Raw genomic sequence first — 23,714 nt, forward strand, 5'->3', positions numbered from 1 at the left:
GAAAACCAGAAAGCCAAAAAGACCGTCAAAATTCATTGGCCAAACCGGACAGTCTCTACGTAAAAGAATAAATGGACACAAATCAGACGTCAAGAATTATAACATTCAAAAACCAGTCGGTGAACAGTTCAGCCTCTCTGATCACTCGATTACAGACCTAAAAGTGGCAATATTATAATAAAAAAACTTCAAAAACAGACTCCAATGAGAGACTGCTGAATTGGAATTAATTTGCAAACTGGACACCATTAAATTAGGCTTGAATAAAGACTGGGAGTGGATGTATCATTACACAAAGTAAAAACTATTTCTCCATGTTTATTTTTCCCCCCTACTGTTCCTCTCACGTTCTTGTCAACTGCTGGAAATGGCCCACCTTGATTCTCACTACAAAAGTTTTTTTTCCTCTCCTGCTGGTAATAGCTCACCTCACCTGATCACTCTCCTTGCAGTTTGTATGGTAACACCTATTGTTGCATGTTCTCTGTGTGTATAAAATCCCCCTACAGTATTTTCCACTGCATGCATCTGATGAAGTGAGCTGTAACTCTCAAAAGCTTATGCTCGAATAAATTTGTTAGTCTCTAAGGTGCTACAAGTACTCCTTTTCTTTTTGGGGATACAGACTAACACGGCTGCTACTCTGAAACCTGTCAAACTTTATTATCTTCTTTAAAAAATAGATGATCTTAAGGCAATTTCCTGATATTTTGAGCCAGATTAATAATATTTGCAAATTTGGGGTTGGTAATAGAGAGTCTGAAAGGGATTAGCTAAAAGAATAAAAACAAAGAAAGGGAGGTAAGAGAAAGGGGGACAAAGAATGGAAGAGCATGGGAGAGGGTGCTCCAGTGAAGAGACTGTGAGGATCGGGATTATTGGAGAAAATAGTCAATCAGCAGAAGAGAAAGAATGTTCAGAATAAAAATTGTGTAAAACCATCTGATGATGTACACTCTAGATGGGTCCATAGATAACTGAGGCATAAGGGAGAAACAGACATGAGAAAAAGCAGTGGCAGGGAGTGGGGTGGGGGACGGTGGGAAAACATTCAGAGGAGGGCCGGGAGAATGATGAGAGCCAACCAGGGCTACTCCTTCCCCCTCACCCTTGAAGCACCATTGTAAATTATCACCGCGGAAGATTCCCCATCATGCTATGTGTCAGGGACCCAGTTACAGCATGGTTTCATTGTGTAGTGTGATGGGGATACAGCTAAGGTCCAGACAGAGTCTTGAGCAAATCACGTCCAAGGCTATACCATGGTTTGGGAAGTTGGTTAGGATCCCATGTATGCTGCAGAGTGTACAAGCGTTGTAACTAGAACAAGGGATAACTATGTAGGAACCTAACCCTCAGACACATTTTAAAATGATAGTGTAGACAATGCCCTATAAGAGTGGTCTGAATAGGGTCAGATGTATGATGATGATGATGATAACTAGAAAGGAATTTAAGCAGTAAACCCAAACAATCCAAGATTCATAAGTGTAAAGTAACATAGCAGTGCATTAATTCAAGGAAGTTGTGTTGAAGCATACAGTTACTCTTGGAACCTCTGCTTTGTCTTGAATTCTAGTCCTTGTATCAAAAAGTACTCCATTTTATGTTACAAGAGATTAGTATGGTGCTGGCTGGCCATTATGACAGTGCACTCAGACCATCCTTGCAAGTGGAGTGACTTGTATTGCTTGTGGCTGCATCACAAGTGGGCTGGGTGGTCTCTGGAAGGAGCTGTCCCCCCAGACCTCATTGGCCTGAGAGAGATGTAATAAGTGTCCTAGAAATTAGAAATGAAGAGACGCTTTAGGTCATCTAGTCAGTTCCTCTGTTGATGCAGGATCGTGCTGTGCAGGATATTTTTCTAGTACTTTATCAAGGCTAATTTTTAAATATCTCAAGTGATGGGTCTCCTGCCATTTCCCTGAGGAGACTATTCCCCAATTTACTCCAATTTTTCTCTGCTATTTAGCTTGGATTGTCTTTCTCAGAGCACATTAATGGGATGAAATGCTTGCGCTCTCATTCATACACACATAAAATATACACTCCCTCCCCCAACCTTGGTTAGCTGAGGGAGGTGTTTAATTTCCTTCCCGTCCTCCACTTCTCCCCATGCCCCCTGCCAAATCCAAATAGAGATTATGGGATTCTTGGGCTACTAATAGAGGGGCTTATAAAGTACTCTGACCTGCACTGGAGGATGATATGGTGGACTTAACATAACCAGACCGTATCAGTGGAGACAGCACAACACAGGTATCAACTCAATTATGAGTATTTCATAAAACAAAACAATTATTTCTGGCATACAGTAAACTTGTGGTACGGGTCTCTAGAGGAAAAATAGGAGGAAAAAATCTCCTGAGAGAAAACAGAAGGAAGCTATTTTAAAAAAACAAACAAGCAAAAAACCAACCCAGTAAATAAAATATGCGTGGACTTAGCTTAAGGCAAGTTTGTTCCAGAGAAAACACTGGAGCCATTCATTATATAAACTACAGTATCTTGGGTGAGAGAGAATACTGATGAGGAAATGAATGCAGATGAGCCAAATAAAATACTAGGTGTCTTTTATTAAAAGCTAACTATAAATCATTTTTATGTTCTGTAGATACCAAAAACGTAAGAACTGTTAAGATTTATTGCAGATTGTTCATTTCTTATATGTAAATATGAGGACAATAAACAAAGCCCCAAGATACCCATTGTATCAAATCAGCACACCAGCTCCCAAATTTTAGGAATGTTTGCACCAAGATTCAGACCCAAACTTTGGAGTTCGAGCCTATCTGTACTTCAGTTGCAGTATTTGAAAAACTTCAGAGTATTGTTGATATTTCCGAAGTGAACAATAGTGGTTACATCTGGGCTGTCTTGTTTGTTTTAGTTTGTTAGTATCTGTGAAAATGTTGGTGTGTGACTTGTAATGCCAGTTTGTAACAAGCTAGTATGAGCTTTTAATATAGAATCACAGTAACCATTTTTAAAAGTTAACACTGAATGCATCCGATGAAGTGAGCTGGAGCTCACGAAAGCTAATGCTCAAATAAATTTATTAGTCTCTAAGGTGCCACAAGTCCTCCTTTTCTTTTTGCGAATACAGACTAACACGGCTGCTACTCTGAAACCAGTCTATATACTGTCCACCTCATAGAAGTTACTACATATGAACACGCAGTTTAAACTGTAAATGTTGCCTTAAACTTATTTCATTATGCAACAGATGTTTAGTGTAACCCTCTTGTTTTTTTTACAGTGATCCAGCTGCCAAAGCTCTCTGGGAGTCCTTAATGAATCTCAGACAAAAGGAAGCTGTGATGGAAGTTAGGAGACACCTAGTGGAGGCTGCAAGTAGAGAAAACTTGCCCATTAAGATGAACATGGGTAAGCGTTATAATATACCCTTCACCAGGGGGCTATAATGTGGAATATTTCAGCATCCATATTTCCTTCAGTCCCAAGCATTTAAAGCAGTGATGCCCAAACTTTTCCTCTCATGCCCCGCCTTAACAGTAATGGCATGTGTCCATGTCCCCCTTGGCCAGGAGTGGAATCAGCAGCCCGGGTGCCGGGAGCTGTGGCCTAGGGACTGGGGGCTGGCGGCCTAGGGCCAGGAGTGGAGCTGGGGCTGTAGTTGTGGCCAGGGGCTGGAGCTGGAGATGGAGCCAGAGCGGAGCTGTGGGCAGAGCAGGGTTGGGTGGTGCTCCTTCCCTGCTCCCCTGCGCAGGCTGGCCTGTGCCCCACTGCGCCCTCCCAGATGTTTCTCCACACCCACCCTCAAGGGGGCACGTCCCATGGTTTGGAGACCACTAATTTAAAGCATTTACATTATTCTCTAAATTCTTATCCCACCATAGTTGGCCTCTGGTGAACTTTGAGGCTGCATGAGAACAATTTCTGCTCAAGCATGATGCAGTTGTGTTTTTGGAGCTTGCTTTTTTTTTTTTTTTTTTAAAGATTCAAAAGCCTATAAAGTGGTAGAGTTACGTGGAGGATGATAAATATACTGATGCAAGTGCTTAGTGTTGCCTCTTTCCTTTGTACTATGAAGTATGACAGTTTGGGGCATGTTTACAGAGAGTAGTCTGCTGAGCTTCTGTTCTCGACAAGCAGACAGTCTGGCTAGGAGCGGGACTGTTGGAATCTGTGCTGCTCGCTCTCTCGCTCTCTCTCTCTCTCTCTTTTAACTGAGCTTTCTGTGAGGCAAGGCCACCGCACAAAAAGCTGAAAACAAAATTTAATATGAGTCAGAGTCCTTAGAAATATGCTAGCTGCGGGATATAGAGGTTTTACAGCTTTTTGAGTATGTTATTCTAATTGGACAAAAACAAAACAAAAATACATTGAAATTCAAGAAGTTAATGGTAGGCTTACATATTTAAACAAGTCATGAAATACAAAAAAAAACTAACGCACTCATCTTACCTATTATATTCTTTATGCACCTGATACACTTAAAGTCTACATTAATAGACTAGTAATCAGAAATACTACATTTATGTTGAGATGCAATGTTAATATGCAAATATTAACATTCTCACTTCATGTGTAATTTATGTTTAACATTTTACTAACATACTTAGTTGTGTGTGTTTCTTGTTTGTTTTTGTTTTAAAGAAAAGAAAAAGAGATTAGGGAAAAATAGAACAGGTGAAGACAGCAAATGGAGGAGACTGATTTAAGTCCTTTTCCAGTTCTTGGAGAGGTTGGGGAGCAACTAGAGATTCTTTACACACACCCCATTAATTCTGAACACATGGACATATTTTAGGGATGTTAAAGAAAACCTTCATGTCTTGAGGACTTCCTTAAAGATCCTGAAGATATGTAGGAGAAGCATCATTGGTAGCCATCTGACCTTTCTGTGGGAGGGGGAGGAAGGGCACTGGAATCTCCACCCTGTCTCTAGCCGGCCTAGGTGGGAAGGGGTTGGAACTTAGGTGGGGAGTTGGGGGGAACAGCTCCAGTGCGGAGGACAAGAGAAGATATTATCAGATCGTAGATCAAGGAGATGAAGAGCTATGGCAGTCCCCAAATCTTCCTCGAGGCTGGAGGGAAAGCACAGAATGAATGAAATATCTCAGGGCATCTGATCAATACATTAGATACTAGTGAGACTATAAAGTGTTAGACCTGTGTCTTTGCATGGCTTTATGCTGTTGCTGGGTGTTTCAGTTATAGAATAGGACTCTCCTGTTGTGTGTACCTGGCAGTGACACTTTTTTCAAATGTCTGATCGCTTCATTGTTTATATTCATATTTTCCAAAATGTTGACACTGAACCGTGTCTAAGGATGGATGTGATTTTTTTTTTCCGTTTTGATCTGACTAGAAGTTAAAACATTCCTGAACAACTTTTTAGTTTAAAAATGTGTGTTTTGCTTTTCAGTGAACTTAATGTATTTTGATCAGTGTGCTAATCAGAGATGGAAAAAACAGATCTCTTTCAATAGAAGTTGTTGGATGAGCCGTAATAACCATTAATGTATTTTTTTTTCTAATGTATCTTTTTTAGGGCCATGACACAGCTCTGCTCCAAGACATCCTGACATGCAATGTGCCGTTAACACAAGTAGATGCAAATGAAGCAGCAAACCTGTTTACAAGGAAAATATGTAGATTTTTTTCCCTCAGTGTTTGTTTTTAAAAAGCAAAATTTGTATTTTTATTTTACTCTCGTGTGTAAATCAAGAATAGAAAACACTGAATAGGGAATAAAAACGGACTTGCTTTACCCCTAAGCTTTCATGAGCTACAGCTCACTTCACGAAAGCTTATGCTCAAATAAATTTGTTAGTCTCTAAGGTGCCACAATTCCTCTTTTTCTTTTTGCGGATACAGACTAACATGGCTGCTACTCTGAACCCTTAAACAGAGTTACTGTTTGTGAGTGTTGGTGATACCAACAGTACACTGCAGTCTTGGATGTTTTGAAAGAGTGGGAAGTTGACAAGTGTTGCAGGGCTGTTGTCACAAATCTACCTAGAAGAAAAAGGGTACAGTAAATTGGGAATATTTGCTTAAATAACCTCAAATGATGTGTGTGAGAGCATCCCCCAGGATGACTTGTTCATTTTTGTGTGATAGAAAGTATTAATTTTTATAATGGATTTAATTTTTGCTTTTAAAAATGTTTTTTTGCTGCTTTGTATTGCTAATAAACCAATAACCCTCCATCCTGTGCTCCGTTCTCCATTCCCACGGTTTCAAATTAAGGGTCCTGTGCTGTAGACTCTTACTCAAGTGACCAGAAACTTCAATGAGACTAGCAGCAAGGAGAAGCATTTTCTGGATTTAGGCCAAAGTAGAGCCACAACAACTCTTCCTCCTTAAGGATTCATGTTAAAAGTGGTTTCTGTTGAGTCCATAGTATTTACTTTTATTGTTTGGGTTTTTTTGTTTTGTTTTGGCAGTGGAGGTGTGTGAAATGCTATTTGTGCTTGAAATAATGTTTGAAGCATGGATATAAATTACTATTATTTGTACATCTCTTATTTATTTTTTAAACTGTGGATTCATCAACCCATAACTAGAAGAGCAACAAAGAAAAGCTTTGGGACAATCTTGCAAATGAAAAAAACGAAGAAATAAGAAGCAAAAGCTAGAAATGAGGGCAGAAGTGTGTGTGTCTGGTTTTCTAGAAACCATAGCTTCTCATTGGCTAATAAATGCAGGAAACTGCTCCTCATGTCAGGAACTAAAATTGTTCAACGATGCATAACTGTTGAATGAAACTTTAAAACTATACTGTGTCTTTTGAGTGTGCAGTGCCAAATTATCACGCTACAGAACACTTAAAGCCCCTTAAGACAGCAAGAAATTAAGTAGCATGTTGCCTATCAGTTGCTTCCTTTGCCTGGGACAAAACAATTCTAGCTACCTCTTTTCTGACAGATGCCTTTATTTAGTCAAAAGGCCACCTGCTTCCAATATGATGGAGATATGGGGCAGTGAAGGCTGGAGAGAAGATGGAGGTGATTTGAGTCTCCACACCCTCTGCCTAGGTTAACTTTGCACTGTCATAGTTTGGGCTCTACAGATATTGGTGTATTTCAGTGGATATTGCACTGTTTTCTGCTGCTTAGGAGTAGCACCTCGGTCTCTCCAATATTTAGAGGGAATGTTTTGAGGACTTTTAGGCCCTGCCTCATATTAAATATCATAGCATCATTTTCCAACATGAAGAAAATCTCTAACACTTTTACTAAAGTCAGCTGTCACTAGGTGAAAACTGTTTTTATGCTTGACATAAGGAGTGAAATGCATTTGGAAGCAAAGATTAAAATTCCAGTTGGTATTTCTGAGACCTCCTGTTGTGGGCAGCTGGCTGAAAAACTGCATCATGTTTGACAGTGGCAGCATGGGAGTCCTGTCTCAGAGTTTATAAACCATATTCTATCCTCCTGTAATATGTGTAAAGAAAGTAAAAAAACTTCTGCTTCTTTCAGTGTACTAAAATATCCTTAACCACTCACTGCAATGAATCAAATCGCTCTCCTGCCTTCCTCAATGTATGTGTGTGTGTGTGTGTGTGTGCGCGCGCGTGCGTGTGTGGTGCATGTTTTTCCCAGACAGACAAATACTAAGGACCAGCTTTTTCCTTTCTTTGATGGTCTTATGTAACAGGAGCAGAACACCTGTCATAGGAGCACAGCTTATTCAGTGTGACACCCGTGTATCCTGCAGGGTGCTCAGCACCTCTGCGGGGTGTTGAAGAATGCATAAGCTCTCCCACCCTGGGGTGGGAGGAGAGTGAGAGAGCTTATGATACCAGCTGTGGAAGAAGAAAAGTCGTCATTGTAACTGTTTTCCTCACATCTGCTGGCATCTCCATTTTCTCCAGTCTTCAAGCTGCAAGGATGAACAGAGAGAGAGAATTCTGAGTAGCTGCCAGGAGAGATAGCGAGGGAACAGGTGCTCCTTGCCCTTCCAGCAGCCAAGAGGGGGTTGTGAGTAAGACAGAAGTCTGATCTCACCACTTGGGCACTGCCTTTGAACCTCACTGGTGCTGGGATCCGTTTCCGTGGTCAGCCTTCACTAGTATGCAACTTTGAGTTTCATTTTAATATTTAAACCCAAATGAAGTTTTAAGCATTAACACACTCAATGAATGGTAAAGAGGAAGATTGGTTAGGAGAAGCCCAGGAAGCAGCAGCATCATTTTAAGGCTACATACAAATCACAATTCATAAATAAATGTGGAATTGTATTCATGCCTTATTAACCACTGAATATCTTCCTGTTGGCTGTCAGGTAAACCCCTTCTTGCTAACCTTTCTGTGTTGCGCACCTACTGCATATCAATTCCCTGCTATTGGGGCGCCTTGGGCATTGGTGGGACTCAGTTCCTGCTGTTCTCTGTCTGTGGCACACAATAGTGTAATCTGTGGGCTGTAATACTCTGGTCTAATTTCAGTTGTTTGGTTTATTGTGCAAGTGCTATGTGGTGTTGGTGTCTGGTTATATCCAGGAGGTCAGACTAGATTATCTGGTGGTCCCTTCTGTGTGACTCGTATTGGAGAACTTTGGAAACTATTTTTCAGTTGCAGACATAGGGCCCCTGTACTGCCAATGTCCCAAATGATGTCGTTTTTCAGCAAAAGTTTCACCAGCTGCAGGAGACTCATTACTGTCCCTTTAAGCTTTCATTTAAAAATTTGTGGTGACTTTTACCTTCTGAACTCTCAAAACTGGACTGAGCTAAATGGATGGTGCCTTACTGTTAAGGGCTTGACTGTGGTTCCATTACAAATCCCTAATTGTAGGGAATTATGATTCACCTGTACAAACTGCCTCCAGGCTTCAGCTGAGTGAATTACAGTGGTTTGTTAGTTGAAAGGAGTGGAGGGGTAGGTTAAATCCCCCCTCTGAACTCATCCGTTTTAACAGGACTGTAGGGACTAATGCTTTAGAGAAGTGGTGGGAAACAACTTTGAAGACATAATGCTGAGCTGAGTAGGCAAGGTGTGGAGTGTTGCTTGTAGGTTCTTTTAGGCTGTGTAACATTATTGCTGGCAAAACTATCATCAGATTTGATGAGAGAGCTTCTGGAACAGCTGGAGGCTGTTGTGAGAGGCCTGGATGTCAAGGAAAGTGTAGCAGGATGGGGAGAGCAGCACTGGCTGAATTTTCTGGGAGCTAAGAAATAAATACAATTCCAAGGTGGCAAGATCTCCCTGGTGTCTACTGAGGAGGAATTTTGCTGTAAGTGTGCTGTTTTCTCCTCTGAATTCTTCAGTCAGCTTGTGCTGTGGTTTCCAGGTGAGGATAAGAGTTCTGTGGAGTATGTGCCATTTTAAGATGATCCTCCCCCCCCCGAAAGATGACAAAAGGAAAATTGTCCTCTTTAAGCTGCTGGTAACAGCAACATGGTCAAAGACACAGGTGTTGTGCCATAATTTTACAATCTCAGTGTGAGATTCCTGTCCAGCTGACTTGCTTGAAAACACTTCAGAAATGTTTATCAAACATACTGGTGCTTCAAAGTAGCATCTGGATGAACTTGAAATAATATTGTCAACGGAAAACTTGAGGGCCTGGGGAACCATCTCAAAGAACTAGACAAAGAACTAAGACTAAACTCGAAGGCCTACTAGAGGCCAAAAGTATGAGTTGGCCTCCCTTCTCCATAGGGGAGCCAAATGTGTTTTTTAGGAACTGCTAGATCAGGGAAAAGGGATTTTCTTTTATCCACATGCTGCTGCTTATCCAGTCCTGACTTCCCCTCTGACTCTTTCTATTCTTGTGTATCTCTTAGTGATCCTCTGAATGTGACTGTCCCTGAGTCTGTTGTTGAAAGCTGTGCTATTAACATATTACCTGGCAGTAATAGAAACCTTGCTACACATAGCTTTCTGTTGTCTTAAAAACAGACTTGTTTGGCAGTTTTAACAGAGGATGGTAAATCTAGCTTGAGTCTGAATCCCTTTATTATGTTCCCTTATTGATGTAGTGAATGATCAAAGTTGAAACACCTGTACAGTAACAGAAACAAAGTGCTCTCTGCTGTTACTTTAATCCTCATTAATGGGAAGAAAGCCTTCTCGGTTTCTTCTATTAAAGTATACAAAATGCAGCTTGAAAGTCTTAGTCTTTAAATTTTTAAAGATCCCAGGAGAGACCTACCCTAACTACTTAGCCCAGCATCAGGCTTTGTAAAAGATGGTGGGGGTAAGAACACTGTAACTCCCCAGAGTAGTGTGGTAACTCCCTGAGTAAAGTTTGAACAGAACTTCCAAATTTTGGGTAGGAGCCGGGGTGTGCCTGGAGGTTTGGCCTGGCTTTAGGAAGCATGAAAGAATAGCCTGTGAAGTAATTTAGAGAAGGTTGGGGGTGGGCATTAGCCTGGAGGATTTTTTTCCTATGGAAAACTGATCTGGAATACTGTTTATAGAGAGAAGACCAACAACTTTTCCATATGCTTGGGCAATGCAGTATCTGAAATCGGAAGCAGATATAGAATAGGAAGCAGACTTTAAAAAAAAATCACTTGCATGATATTCTAAATAATAATACATTTATTAATGTGCTATTTCTAGAGACAGCATCAGTCCAAAAGTATTAAAGACTCAATACTATCAAGTGGAGGGATCAAATAAACTTCAGAAATATCTGTAATACTTTTCACAAAAATTACCTGACTACTGTATCATAGCATTACAACCCTATTGCAAATTATTCTTGTGAAGGGGAATTCTGGTTGCCTGGCACCCTTCTGCCTAAAATCTAAACCTTAACAGTGTTGACTTAGCTTTGCATGCAGTATATAACTGTTCACAAATACACCGCTCCTTGTCTGTTATTTCTTAGCATCAGCATTTATATTTAGCCTGAGTGGCCTTGTGCTAATTCGGCCCACAACAGTACCTTCTTTGGCACAGTTCTAGGGTGATTATGGCAGCCTTCTCCATGCATGTGGCTGGCGCCTTTCCTTGTTTCCTTTAAGGTGGCAAGCACACAACTATATTTAGGGTCAAATTGTTCCTTTCTGTGTTAAAATTCATTGAAGTGGACTCTGGGGCAAGAAATCTCCAAAAGGATCCCCTTGCAGAGATCCCTTTTGGAAGAGATTTACGAAAGATACAGTGTTCTTTGAGAATGTCAGTACATACGTGGAATCTTAGTCATAATCTCCTCCCATTTGAAGTTGGTGATTATATAAATATAAATAGTGCTTCCTTCCCAACCCAAGATACATATGGAAATAGAATTTAGAGAGCCTTACCCTTAATAATTCATTTTCCCAATCACTGGTAGATTTTGTCTATGTCTTCCTCTAAAGGCCTTTCCATACAAATCTTCTTCTATTTTTTTCAGTTGATCTTTTTCTTATGCTTCTGGTAGCCTTTGTACATAAGACTTCGTATATATTTCTTCACTAATGGTTTTCTTGTATAGCCGAAATATATATGGTCACACTTTCGTAGACATACGTTCATATACCTATAAATGTAGAGTTCTCCTGAGTAGCTCATCTGTATAAGGCAAACGAACAGCTCATTTCTTCAGTAAAGGACAGTTTAAAGTTGAAGTGCTTACTTTAAAGATTTGTAGAGAATAGAAAGTAAAAAGTATGGGAAGCAAAATGATGAAGTATTTTTTTAATCTGTTCTTTCGCATTAAGGTTACACGCACTGTCTCAAAGTCTACAATTTGTGAGGCTCACTTGGAGCTTAAAACACTAATCTTGGTCTGTCTTGCCCTGAAATGTAATTTTTTTCCTACTTAAAATGTCCCTGTTTTTTGTTTGTAATTTCACAGCCTGATCTGTGCAGGTCCTGTAGCAATGCTTACACTAAAGCAGCATCTGCTTTAGTTTGTTCGTTTGTTTGTGTTAAACAAAAGTCAAATGTACTAATGCATGCAGCCCAACAAGAATCTGCACAGCCTGGCTTCCCAAGTCCACTGTGCCCTTCCTATCCCACTGGCCCCGTCCTAGCAATTTAGTGAGGCTGTCCTTCTTTCTCACTGGTGTGGTTGGACTCTATTTTATTAATTTTAAAAACACAGAAATATTTATTTTTGTAAAGGTTTCCCTTGGTATGTGTGCCCTGTTTTGGTATGTATTCCAGTGACTTCTTATTGCATGTTGATAGTTGGCTTGATAAATTACCAGTGCCCTCTAGAGGAGCATAAGAACTAAAGTAATTTTTGCATATGTGTATAAAAGAAAATTATTGGTGCTTTTCAGAATCAGTGCATGATAATCTGTCAAAACTGATTTCAGGAATTTATACTGGATCTTTCAATTGCTTGAAATGTATTATTTTAATCGAGGCTTTATCAAAAATTGTGACAAGAAAAGCCCTACTATCAATTTCTTTTTAAAAGGTGGGTTTCTTAGAAACTTCAGGGTTTAAAAAAGGCAGAGGTCATTATGTCAGGCTTCTCTCTTAGCTTCATTCAGTTTCAAGCTGCTATTGTAATTTTTATTATATTTTCATGAAAAGCTTAGAAAAGTTCAGGTAGGGATGAAATTCAATAGTATGAAGTATAAGGTCATGCACATAGGATCTAATAATAAGAATTTCTGTTACAAACTCCAGGCTACTTAGTTGGAAATGACAGAGGAGGAAAGACCTGAGTGTGTTGGTCGATTGCAGGATGACGATGAGCCATCAATGTCATGTGGCTATGAAAAAGGCAACTGTAATCCAGGCAAGGCATTTCCAGTGAAGAGCTGTTTAAGCTAAAGGACAATGTTGGCGCAAGAACAAATGGGAATAAACTGTCCATGGACAAATTCAGGCTGGAAACCAAAAGGAGGTTTCTAATGATCAGAGGAGTGAGATTCTGGAATAGTCTCCCTATGGGAGTTGTGCGGGCAAACAGCGTAATTAGTTTTAAGACAAAACTGGACAAATTTATGAGTGGGATTATATGGTGGTATTGCTTGTGATGGTGGGGGCGGGGCTCAGCAGCCCTTGGGATCCCTTCCAGTTTGTCCTAAAGCTCATGCTTCCTGGCTTCGGGTGGTCATCTACAGGGGTCAGTAAAGAATTTCTCTCTTCTCCCCTCAGTGTATTCTAGAGTGAGAGGTTTTTTGGTCTCATTCGTCTGAAGCAGCAGAGATGGCCATGGTGGGAGATGGGTTTGGGCAGTGGTCTGAGTTGGCACTGAGCATTCTCTTTACCATGAACTTATCTGGCTGATTCCTGCTCATATACTCAATATCTAACTGATCACTGTACGTGGGGTTGGGAAGGAACTTTCCCCAGTTAGCTTGACAGTGACCTCAGGTTTTTTTTCATCTTCCACTGCAGTGTTGGGGACACTTGCGAGGATTACCTGGAGATATCTCACTTAATCATTTCCCTGCCATTGCAGGGGCCTTGCATATTGGTCTTTCCTGGTCTCCGAGTGTGGCATATAATAGTTTAGTCTCTTGTGGGCTGCAATACTTTGGTCTGATTTTGTTTGTTGGGTTTACTGGGCAGGAGTTGGATGTTGTTGGGGGCCTGTGATATGTGGGGGGTTGGAATGGATGAGCTGATGGTCCCTTCTGACCTTAAACTCTAGGTAGACATACATCACTATTTCTGTTAGTAGGTTACTTCATGTTTTGCTCCCTAGAGTTCCTATCAGAGGTGTCTGGAAATTGTAGATGTAGCTTTCCTGTTTTATGTCTTGTAGTCAGAGGCAGTGTGGGCTAGTGGGTTGAGCATAGGACTGAGAGACAAAGATCAACCAGTGATCCTGTCATAAAGACAACTGAAAAAGCAAAGACTTTGAACTTGATAATAAATTTGCAACCTTCCTTTATGATGACTGTCTTCAGTATAGCATAAAATGGGAAGTGTTAAAAAATTGGATTGAAACGTTTCATCTTGAATATACTACTTTAAATGGATTTAAACTCACAGGTCCCTTACTAGATGCTGCAAATGAAGAAACATAGGAAATATTAAAAGTACTAAAAGGATCAACAAGATGGTAGCTCAGACATGAGAAATGACCAGATAATAGCTGCAAACATCCAGACAGGGAAGAATGTGTTGATTCTACAGAATATTGTGTCCAAGAGGTAGAAGGTACCACTCAATAATGCAGAGAAAAATATAACAATAAAGACCTTGCCATTTGCTCAAACAGTGAAAATAAACAAAAAAGATGAGAGGATTTCTTGGGTGCAATTATATTTATTATTTACTGTTAATGTTTGTTATGGTGTTGCATAGATGCCAACCAGAAATTGGGGCCCCATTGTGATAGGCACTCTACAAACACAAAAAAATAGTAGCCTCGAAGAGTTTTTAGTCTAAATAACATTAGTATGGGTAGAGGTTTGGCACACTGTTCAAATGTCATGAAAAAAAAGCAATGCCTAATGCAATCTTAAAGCACATTGTGGAAGTTCAGAATTTTGTTTGCAGATCCCATCAGACTAATGGTCGGTTGGTTGGTTTGTTGATTTGATTCAAAAAGTTGGATTGGAAAACTGTCTTAAAATTTACTCTGATAGTAAGGACTTCAATCAGAACACAAAACACATTTTTACACTTCTATTACATAGCCAACATGGCTTCTTTCTTCTCCAAAGTTCATAGGTTGAGCCCAGAACAAGAGGAAGAGGCTGAAACATAGCTATTGGAACATGATTCTAAGATTCTTCCTTGTCTACGGGCATCTAAATATGAAGATTCAAATTTCTACTCCAAAGCTGTTTGTGAAGGAGATTGTCTCTTAGTTCTCTGCATCAAAAATGGTGGACAGTTGTGGTAGTTACAGAAGAAAGGAGAGTTGAATTCTAATTTTGACTAGCTAGCTCTCCCTCAATCAAGGCTTCAGCACATTGTAATTGGCTTGGTTGAAACTTGGTAATTGTCTTGATATTAAGAAAGCAAATCTGAATTGGAGGACTTAAAAATTGATAGATTTACTAAATTAAGGGATTTTTAGCAGGGGGTTCTTTAATTGGTCATTCACTAGGTTTTGTTCTCTTCCAGACCAGGGAAAAACAGCAACCCCAAATATTGGAAGCTTTTTGCAGGTAGGGTACCAATTTTGGTCCATACACAGCAGACCTTCCTCATTCAAAATTCCTGCTGAAGTCTATCATAGCTGATGTACAGCCTTGGACATTAAAGTCTGGTCTATTGATCAGACAATCTGCGTCATTACATACCCTATCTGAAAAGTGCCTTGAAATGTTTAACTTTTATGTGAACTGTCTTCAGAGCATGGTGGACCATGCCACTCTGACCCAGAAACCCCTTTGTGCCACCTGGCCGGGGGCACGGAGCAGGTGCACAGGGGTTACAGGAATCTCCTGAGTCTGGCATGCACATTCTGATTCACCAATGAATGTCATATGTGGTCTCAGATAAAAACTGGTGTCACAATTGTCATCACGCAACACGCATGTATAGATGTCGTGTAAAGAGATACGAAAAATATGTTCTTAAAGTCTGTGTCTAGGTACTGGTTACCAGCAAAGTTGAAAAACAAGTTTTGTGTCAGAGAAGAGATGTCTAGCCATCAACCTGTTTACATGTAAATTGAGTGTAGTCTCATTCACAGTGAATATCCTGTCACCACTCTGAACTGAATGCAAATGAAAGATTGTAAGAACTTCAGAAAAAAACTAAAATGAAGAGAGAAACAGTGGGAGGGGAGAACACTTCAAAGATTTGCTCTACTATGTTTGGGGGTAAAGATACCCTGGTATCGCTCACCTCAGAAGCAACTGGACAGCAAATTTGCTTCATGAAAGTGGCGTCTCCACCAGGGTTGGCTGGAAATGCTGTAGAGAACTTTGGGTGAGAAACTTCTTTAGACAGTAGGTTAACCGATTTAGTTGAGTTTTGTCTCTAGAAAATGTGTTATGATTTTGGTTTATGTGTAGTCATTTGTTTCCAATATTTTCACTCACTATCACTTGAATATTTATTCTTTGATAATAAATTTATTCTTGTTTTCATTATAATATTATCTAAGTGCTGTGGTGTTAAGCAGAGTGCTGGTCCTGAGTTGGCATCACAGCCACTGTGTTCTGTGGGGCAACAGATATAGGTCATATGGGAGGTGGTGGAAATAGTTCTGGAAATGTTCTCACTGATTTAAAAAAAAAAATTAACTACAGAGAAGAGGCTATTTAAGGAAATTTGCCCTACATAGCCGGGAGGCCAAAATAGGTAAAGGGAAAGTTTATTCATAATTGAATGAAATTATGTTAACCAGTGCAAGTTAGCAGGAACATTTTAGAAGAGGTGGTGATGAACCAAAGACTGAATGAATTCAGCCTGTTCAGAAAAGTATGTATCTTGAACATTTAAAATCTTTATAAAATCTTCATAGGCTAAATGTAATTGAAGACACATACGTGAGAGCAGAATTTGGCCCCTGATATTTTAGGATGATATTACTGTAGTGGGTAAATATTGGGGTTGCCTTTTTTCTTCGTCTTACGTAAGTATGTTTAATAGTTGCTTAACTGTGTTCATTTACCTTGGAAGAGGCGATATTAAGGTCCATTATAATTTATAAGAAAATAAGATACAAAAATTCAGTTTACAATAAAATTCCAGTTCTGTGCTTGTATTACAAGAAGTGCATACTATATATATAGCCTATATAATTTATTGTGCTGCTTCGTCTTTTGCAGAGCTCATAGGCTAAACTGTATTTCAGGGTTTCAGATAAACTATTTTAGTCCTGTCTTTACTCAGTGAATAACCTTACAGCATCTATAATCTCAGTGGTGTAAAATGGGTAACAGTTCAAGCCCTAATAAAATTGTAAGGCATATCATACTTGTGCCGCCTAGCTCACTTACTTTGCGCTTTATTGCTGTAAAACTGTTAGCAGATGGAAGTGAGACGTTATTGGAATCCAGTGCAGTGATGTGAAACAGCAATATACTGGTAGTATGTTATCTTTGATTAAATTATAGTTGGCACATGGAAACAGTACTATTTGGCTAACCTTACTGTTATTCCTTTTAACAAGGGAGTTTGCTGACAATAGCCTCTTTGTGAGTCTGGAGTTTTTGGATAAAGCTCTTGTATTTTTAATCTCATTTTTTGTTGTAGACAGAAAACTCAAAGTACTTGATTTGAATTCATGGGCAGGTCTCTTTATATGTCTGGTTGTTATTACAGCTTAAAGGTAATTCTAAAAATTTAAAAGAAAACAGAAGTTTGTTGATCTTGTAAGAATGCTACAATTAAATCCAGTTTTATTATGTTGTTGTTGTAAAATTGCAAATAATGAATATCAACTTCATCAGAGACTCATAGACTTTAAGGCCAGAAGTCTGTCTACTAATAAAATAAAATTGTATTAGCTCTTTATTAATTTGCTCTTACTTTACATAATTAGTGGCCTGTTTTGCTATGATCAGTTATGGTAAACATTAATGCACTGATGCATATTTATCACGTTTTAGCTTCAGGAAGTCCAAGGGTTTAAACTAAACTTGCATTATCTTTCACGTATTGTAAATCTTTTCATATAATTGCTTTGAAACTTGGATTAGCTTTAAAACTGGGAGGATTATGATTTTGTGGTATGAGAAACTGACAAAAATAGTGTCTTAGACTGCTTATTTAAAAATAATGAAATATTTGGTTCTTGGTGATCAGAAATACATAGTTTCAACCCCTTATAATTAGGATGACACTTTCTAATGTTTAGGAGAGGGGTAATACATGACAATATCTGCAAGAGACTTCTGACCCCCCAGGTCGTCATATAACATGTTGAGGCCACATATCTTGAGATATAAGACAGGCAAGATGTGCTAAAAATACCTCCATCAGTCTTTACTGATTATCCACTAACCAATAGTAGATATAAAACTCTACTTGCGCTACATTGATGACATCTTCATCATCTGGACCCATGGAAAAGAAGCCCTTGAGGAATTCCACCATGATTTCAACCATTTCCATCCCATCATCAACCTCAGCCTGGACCAGTCCACACACGAGATCCACTTCCTGGACACTACGGTGCTAATAAGCGATGGTCACATAAACATCACCATACACCGGAAACCTACTGACTACTATGCCTACCTACATGCCTCCAGCTTTCATACAGACCACACCACACGATCCATTGTCTACAGCCAAGCTCTGCAGTACAACCGCATTTGCTCCAACCCCTCAGACAGAGACAAACACCTACAAGATCTCTATCAAGCATTCTTACAACTACAGTACCCACCTGCTGAAGTGAAGAAACAGATTGACAGAGCCAGAAGAGTACCCAGAAGTTACCTACTACAGGACAGGCCTAACAAAGAAAATAACAGAACGCCGCTAGCCGTCACCTTCAGCCCCCAACTAAAACCTCTCCAACGCATCATCAAGGATCTACAACCTATCCTGAAGGACAACCCATCACTCTCACGGATCTTGGGAGACAGGCCAGTCCTTGCTTACAGACAGCCCCCCAACCTGAAGCAAATACTCACCAGCACCCACACAACAGAACCACTAACCCAGGAACCTATCCTTGCAAAAAAGCCCGTTGCCAACTGTGTCCACATATCTATTCAGGGGACACCATCATAGGGCCTGATCGCATCAGCCATGCTATCAGAGGCTCATTCACCTGCACATCTACCAATGTGATATATGCCATCATGTGCCAGCAATGCCCCTCTGCCATGTACATTGGCCAGACTGGACAGTCTCTACGTAAAAGAATAATTGGACACAAATCAGACGTCAAGAATTATAACATTCAAAAACCAGTCGGAGAACACTTCAGTCTCTTTTTGGTCACTCGATTACAGACCTTAAAAGTGGCAATTCTTCAACAAAAAAACTTAAAAACAGACTCCAACAAGAGACTGCTGAATTGGAATTAATTTGCAAACTGGATACTATTAACTTAGGCTTGAATAAAGACTGGGAGTGGATGGGTCATTATACAAAGTAAAACTATTTCCCCATGTTTATTCCCCTACCTCCTCCCTGCGCTGTTCCTCAGATGTTCTTGTCAACTGCTGGAAATGGCCCACCTTGATTATCACTACAAAAGGTTCCCCCCCCCCACTCTCCGGCTGGTAATAGCTCACCTTACCTGATCACTCTCGTTACAGTGTGTATGGTAACACCCATTATTTCATGTTCTCTGTGTATATAAATCTCCCCACTGTATTTTCCACTGAACGCATCCGATGAAGTGAGTTGTAGCTCACGAAAGCTTATGCTCAAATAAATTGGTTAGTCTCTAAGGTGCCACAAGTACTCCTTTTCTTTTTGCCTACATTGGGGCACCACTGTGCCCTACCAAAAGGAAATGGGTGCATTGCCACTTTTTGGTCTCTACTGAAAGTGGCACAATGTCGTTACAAGTACACATGGATACTTATTTATTCATTGGATCAAGAAAAGTCCATTACATCTTTGTAGTAATTATTTTTATTTTACATTTTCTCACCAGAAGAAAAATCTTGTTATACAGCAAAAAAGGACAACGCACTGAAACAAATACCTCCATGTAGGTGGAGGCAGCTGAATTGTGGCATCGGTGGCTTGAAAATGTTGACTGCTACATAGCCACTGACAACACCAATGATGAGAGGATAGTGCACTGATCTTAAAAGCATAGTACTAAAGCTACATGAGGTAAATAACCTGCAAGAAGATACAGAGCAATCAAACATACTCAATGTAGAAAAGATTCGCTAAAAATTTTGCACCGAAATGTAACTTATGAAACAAAAACTGTGTCTTTAGATTTACGAAGCACCACAATAGATAGATGTTAACCCTCTGAAGGCTGTGCAAATTTGGTTTGGCTAGATTCCGTGTTCTAGATGAGTTGTACAATAAATAATAGTGTGACCTATATGTAGGTGACTATCAAGACATGCTTGAAGAAACAGAAATGGCTCCTATGGCACTCTTGCAACATGATAGAGGACTGGAAATATTTGCCTTATGCGCCCAAGAAATGGTGGCCTGTTCTAGTTGCCGATGTTTATTAAGTGTACGTACGCAGCAAAAGGAAGACACCTGCTAGTCAGAAGTGAGACAATATTGCCATAATTTTGCTTAACCATATCTTCACAAAGGGGACTATCCCACATGAGTTAAGGTCCTACCAAATTCACAGTCCATTTTGGTCAATTTCTCGGTCAGAGGATTTTAAAAATAGCAAATTACAGTGTTGTAATTGTCGGGGTCCTGACCCAAAAAGGTGTTGTGGGGGGTTGCAAGATTATTGTAAGGGGGGCTGCGGTACTGCTACCCTTGTTTCGGCGTTGCTGCGGGCCGCGGCTCTGCCTTCAGATCTGGGCAGCTGGAGAGTAGCGGCTGCTGGCTGGGAGTCCAGCTCTGAAAGCAGAGCCACCACCAGCAGAAGTAAGGAGGGCATGGTATGTTGTTGCCAGCTTTACTTCTGCCCTGCTGCCTGCAGAGCTGGGCCCTCAGACAGCAGCTGCCACTTTCTGGCCACCCAGCTCTGAAGGCAGCTGCAGAGAAGTAAGGATGGCTATACCACAGTGCCCCCCCCCAAAATAAACTTGTGACTCCCCTGCAACTCCCTTTTGGGTCAGGACCCCCAATTTGAGAAATTCTGGTCTCCCCTGTGAAATTGGTATAGTAGCAGGCAAAAGTACACAAAAGACCAGATTTCACGGTCTGTGATGCATTTTTCATGGCCATGAATTAGGTAGGGCCCTCCACATGAGAGTGAACCTGTAGCCTTTGTGGAAGGAAATGTTTTTCTGAGGGGCTACAAATGCTAGCCTGGTTTTCAAGAACTATTTGTAAATAACACCTGTTTAAAAACAACACAACAAAAAAACCCATAATGTAGATGCATTCTCACCATCGCTCCTCTGACATCTGCTTTTGATACATTCCATCCCATCCACTCCCCATTATCTATTCATTATCTATTTTTATTTTAAATCTTCAGGGTAAGAGGCTGTGTCTGCCTGTCTGCAATGTACAGTGCCTAGCAGAGAGAGAGAGCACACCTTGGGTCACTGTGTCACAGCAAGAAGCCAACTGACAGTCATGTCATCACAAATTTTCAAACTTCTGATTTTCACATAGGAGACACAGAGAAAATGGAGTTTCAGAAAAATTAACTATGTAGGGACTGACTTAAAGTCTGAAGAAGCAGCAGCTATCTTTGTGTTAACAGCCTACCAAGATCAAAGGGCTAATGTCCCAAAACAAATATGCAATTATTAGACACAAGCATGGAGTCACTGATAATCTGGGTCAACTGTAAATCTAATATAAGAAATGCATCATCTTTATCTGCAGAACAAAACCATACTAGTTACAAAGACAAAGATTTAACATGTTCTGCAGAGAGCTGCGTCCCATGTTGAGCTTGTTCAAAATAAGTGACAAAGGGGAGGATCAATTGCAAAACGTATACTCTACATGACCAAATGATCCTATGGAAACCTGCTTGGAAACAGTGATACCACTGTCAGGTTGTTCCTTATACATAATAAAAAGGGTGGCAAATACCTTTGTTGGCCAAAACACTATGGATGTTCGTATTAAGTCTCCTAGTAAAGTACCTCACCATGTTTCATAACTTGGGGAGAAAATAAAGGACTTCCAGATTTATTAACACAAAGGTAAGACAGCCACACCTGTAGCCCAGAACACAGAAGAATTCTCTTTCCCATGAGAGAACTATCTGAAAGGAACAAGAAAAGTACAAGAGCAGGACATTATTGAAAAGATCTACCCTGTGGGGTTCTAAAGCTGTAGATATCTTCAAAGCACAAAACGAAGATGCAATACACATTTGTGTGGTCATACATTCTCCAAACATAACATTTAAAGTGGACCATCGTATGACACTGAATCTAGGTGGACCTGCACACGGCATTTGTTAATAGAATTGGAATCAAGACCCTACTTCAAAAAGTGTTATAAGAACATAAACTGTACCCCTAATCCATATACATCATCATGATTTCCACTCATCTTGGATTGCAACATGCCCAAGGTGATCCTTTAAGTATACTCAGCTGTAGAAGTTGTCCAAAGCATTATCAGACAGATAATCAGTCCTGTGAATAATGTACTGACCTATTGCAATGACCTGCTTGTCTTTGGAACAACTTGCCAAGAACACGATGAAGCACTGAAGAATGTCTGAAAACACACGACTTAAAGCTAAATGAGGATGTGTACATTTTAAAAAGCCACCTGAAATCTTCTGGGCATATATTTTTTCAGACAGCTCATTTCTCTAGAGGTCAAAACAAGCTTAGAGATGGCTCAGCCAAGTAAAGTTGTAGATTGCCAGTCATTTTATAGACATAGGTAAGTACTTAATTTCACTTTAAATTTTGCAGCTCTGGCTCCTCCACTTCAGTTGCTTCTAAAACCATGATTAAAAACCACATGCGGAGGAAAGTGTAAAATTTTATTTATGTACATGTAACAGGACAGCCTCCTTCTGAATGTCTCTTCATGGCGAGGTGTGGCTCTGCAGCAGCCTGGTTCATTTCCCCTTGTTGGTTCCTTGAAAAAAGGCTTTCATAAGTCTAATAGCCTTTCTTAGGGTCTAGTTTTATTAACATAAAGTTCAAAATAAGCTCAGAAAGATCATCCATTCTCGTCTTAAAATGGGCACAGCCCCTCCTCCCTGAGGTACCGTGTATAACTGTTCTGTAAGCTGTTAAAGAAGATACAAGGTCTGCTCTGCCTTTTTTTGCCTTCTCCCCAGAAGGAAAACAAAACTTCCAGCTGTATCTTTCTACCTAGCCACAGTTGCCTTCCTCAGGGACCACTGCAGGAGACTTCCTCTAGCTTCACACTGCAATCACCCTTTGGCTATCCACACACCTATTTTGTTCCCCCTCCTCCTCCATCCTCTCCCAACAGAAGACTGGTTTAGTCACATGATTGTCTGGCACGTGATTTAATTCACTTGGGGAGGCAAACCAGCTGTATCAGAGGTAGGGTGAGACCTATCTCCCTTTAGAAGGGCCAGCCACCCTTCTTTGTGCCATACATAAATATCTGCTTTCCCCAAGTGCCCCTCAGCTGCTTGATGAAGATGCCCCTCAGCTTGCCCACTAAATGCATAAGAACATAAGGACAGCCATAATGGGTCAGACCAAAGATCCATCTAGTCAAGTATCCTGTCTTCCAACAGTGGCCAATGCCAGGTGCCCCAGAGGGAATGAACAGAACAGGTAAACATCGAGTGATCCATCCTGCGTCTCCCCAGCATCTTTCTTAACCATTTTTATGTTCTTAAGCTATACAACAGCCATATGGGGTAGCTAAGCTACTAACTTCATGTTACAAGTAAGGAAACAGAAGCCAATTGAGGGAAGATAACATGCAACTGAGATCACAGAGCAAGAATTAGCCAAGCTCAAAGTAGAACAGTTCTCTGTTCTACTAGAAATGAACCTGCAAACTCTGTAGCCTAACTGTTAATAACGTTCAGCGCTGTTCAGATCCAGAATCATACTTCTACACAGTTCACGGTTTGATGAGAACTCAACTGTAATAGCCACCTTCTCTCCCAAAATAATTGTCAGTTTGCATTCCTCCTCTTTTTTTTTTTCACAAGATGTCTTTGAAATTAAATGATAACAAAATAATACAGATTTTTTTTTTAGTGGAACTTGCTGGCAAAGAATATTTATTAAAGCTTCCTAAGATGCATGAAAGCATTTCATATTTACATAAATAAGAATAACATCTGGAAGTTACACTAGCTAGGATAAAAGAGGTAAGGGCCATCAGTACTAATATTTTCAG

The 23,714-nt window shown here is 40.1% G+C and overlaps 1 protein-coding gene and 1 long non-coding RNA gene across 5 annotated transcripts in view; both read left to right on the top strand.

Moving 5' to 3' along the window:
* Positions 1 to 23,714, top strand: part of SCFD2 (sec1 family domain containing 2) — a 312,542-nt gene that overhangs the window by 43,831 nt on the left and 244,997 nt on the right. For all 4 annotated transcript variants that reach the window (XM_073342057.1, XM_073342056.1, XM_073342055.1 and 1 more), the window contains exon 3: positions 3,260 to 3,387. In XM_073342057.1, coding sequence (XP_073198158.1) covers positions 3,260 to 3,387 — 128 coding nt within the window. The remainder of the gene's footprint in view (positions 1 to 3,259; positions 3,388 to 23,714) is intronic.
* LOC140910625 (uncharacterized) lies at positions 18,869 to 21,319 on the top strand. Its single transcript, XR_012158674.1, has 2 exons — positions 18,869 to 19,947; positions 20,881 to 21,319. It is a non-coding gene; the product is annotated as an uncharacterized lncRNA (long non-coding RNA).

Source organism: Lepidochelys kempii, chromosome 4, assembly GCF_965140265.1.
Source record: "Lepidochelys kempii isolate rLepKem1 chromosome 4, rLepKem1.hap2, whole genome shotgun sequence".
NCBI lineage: Eukaryota > Metazoa > Chordata > Testudines > Cheloniidae > Lepidochelys > Lepidochelys kempii.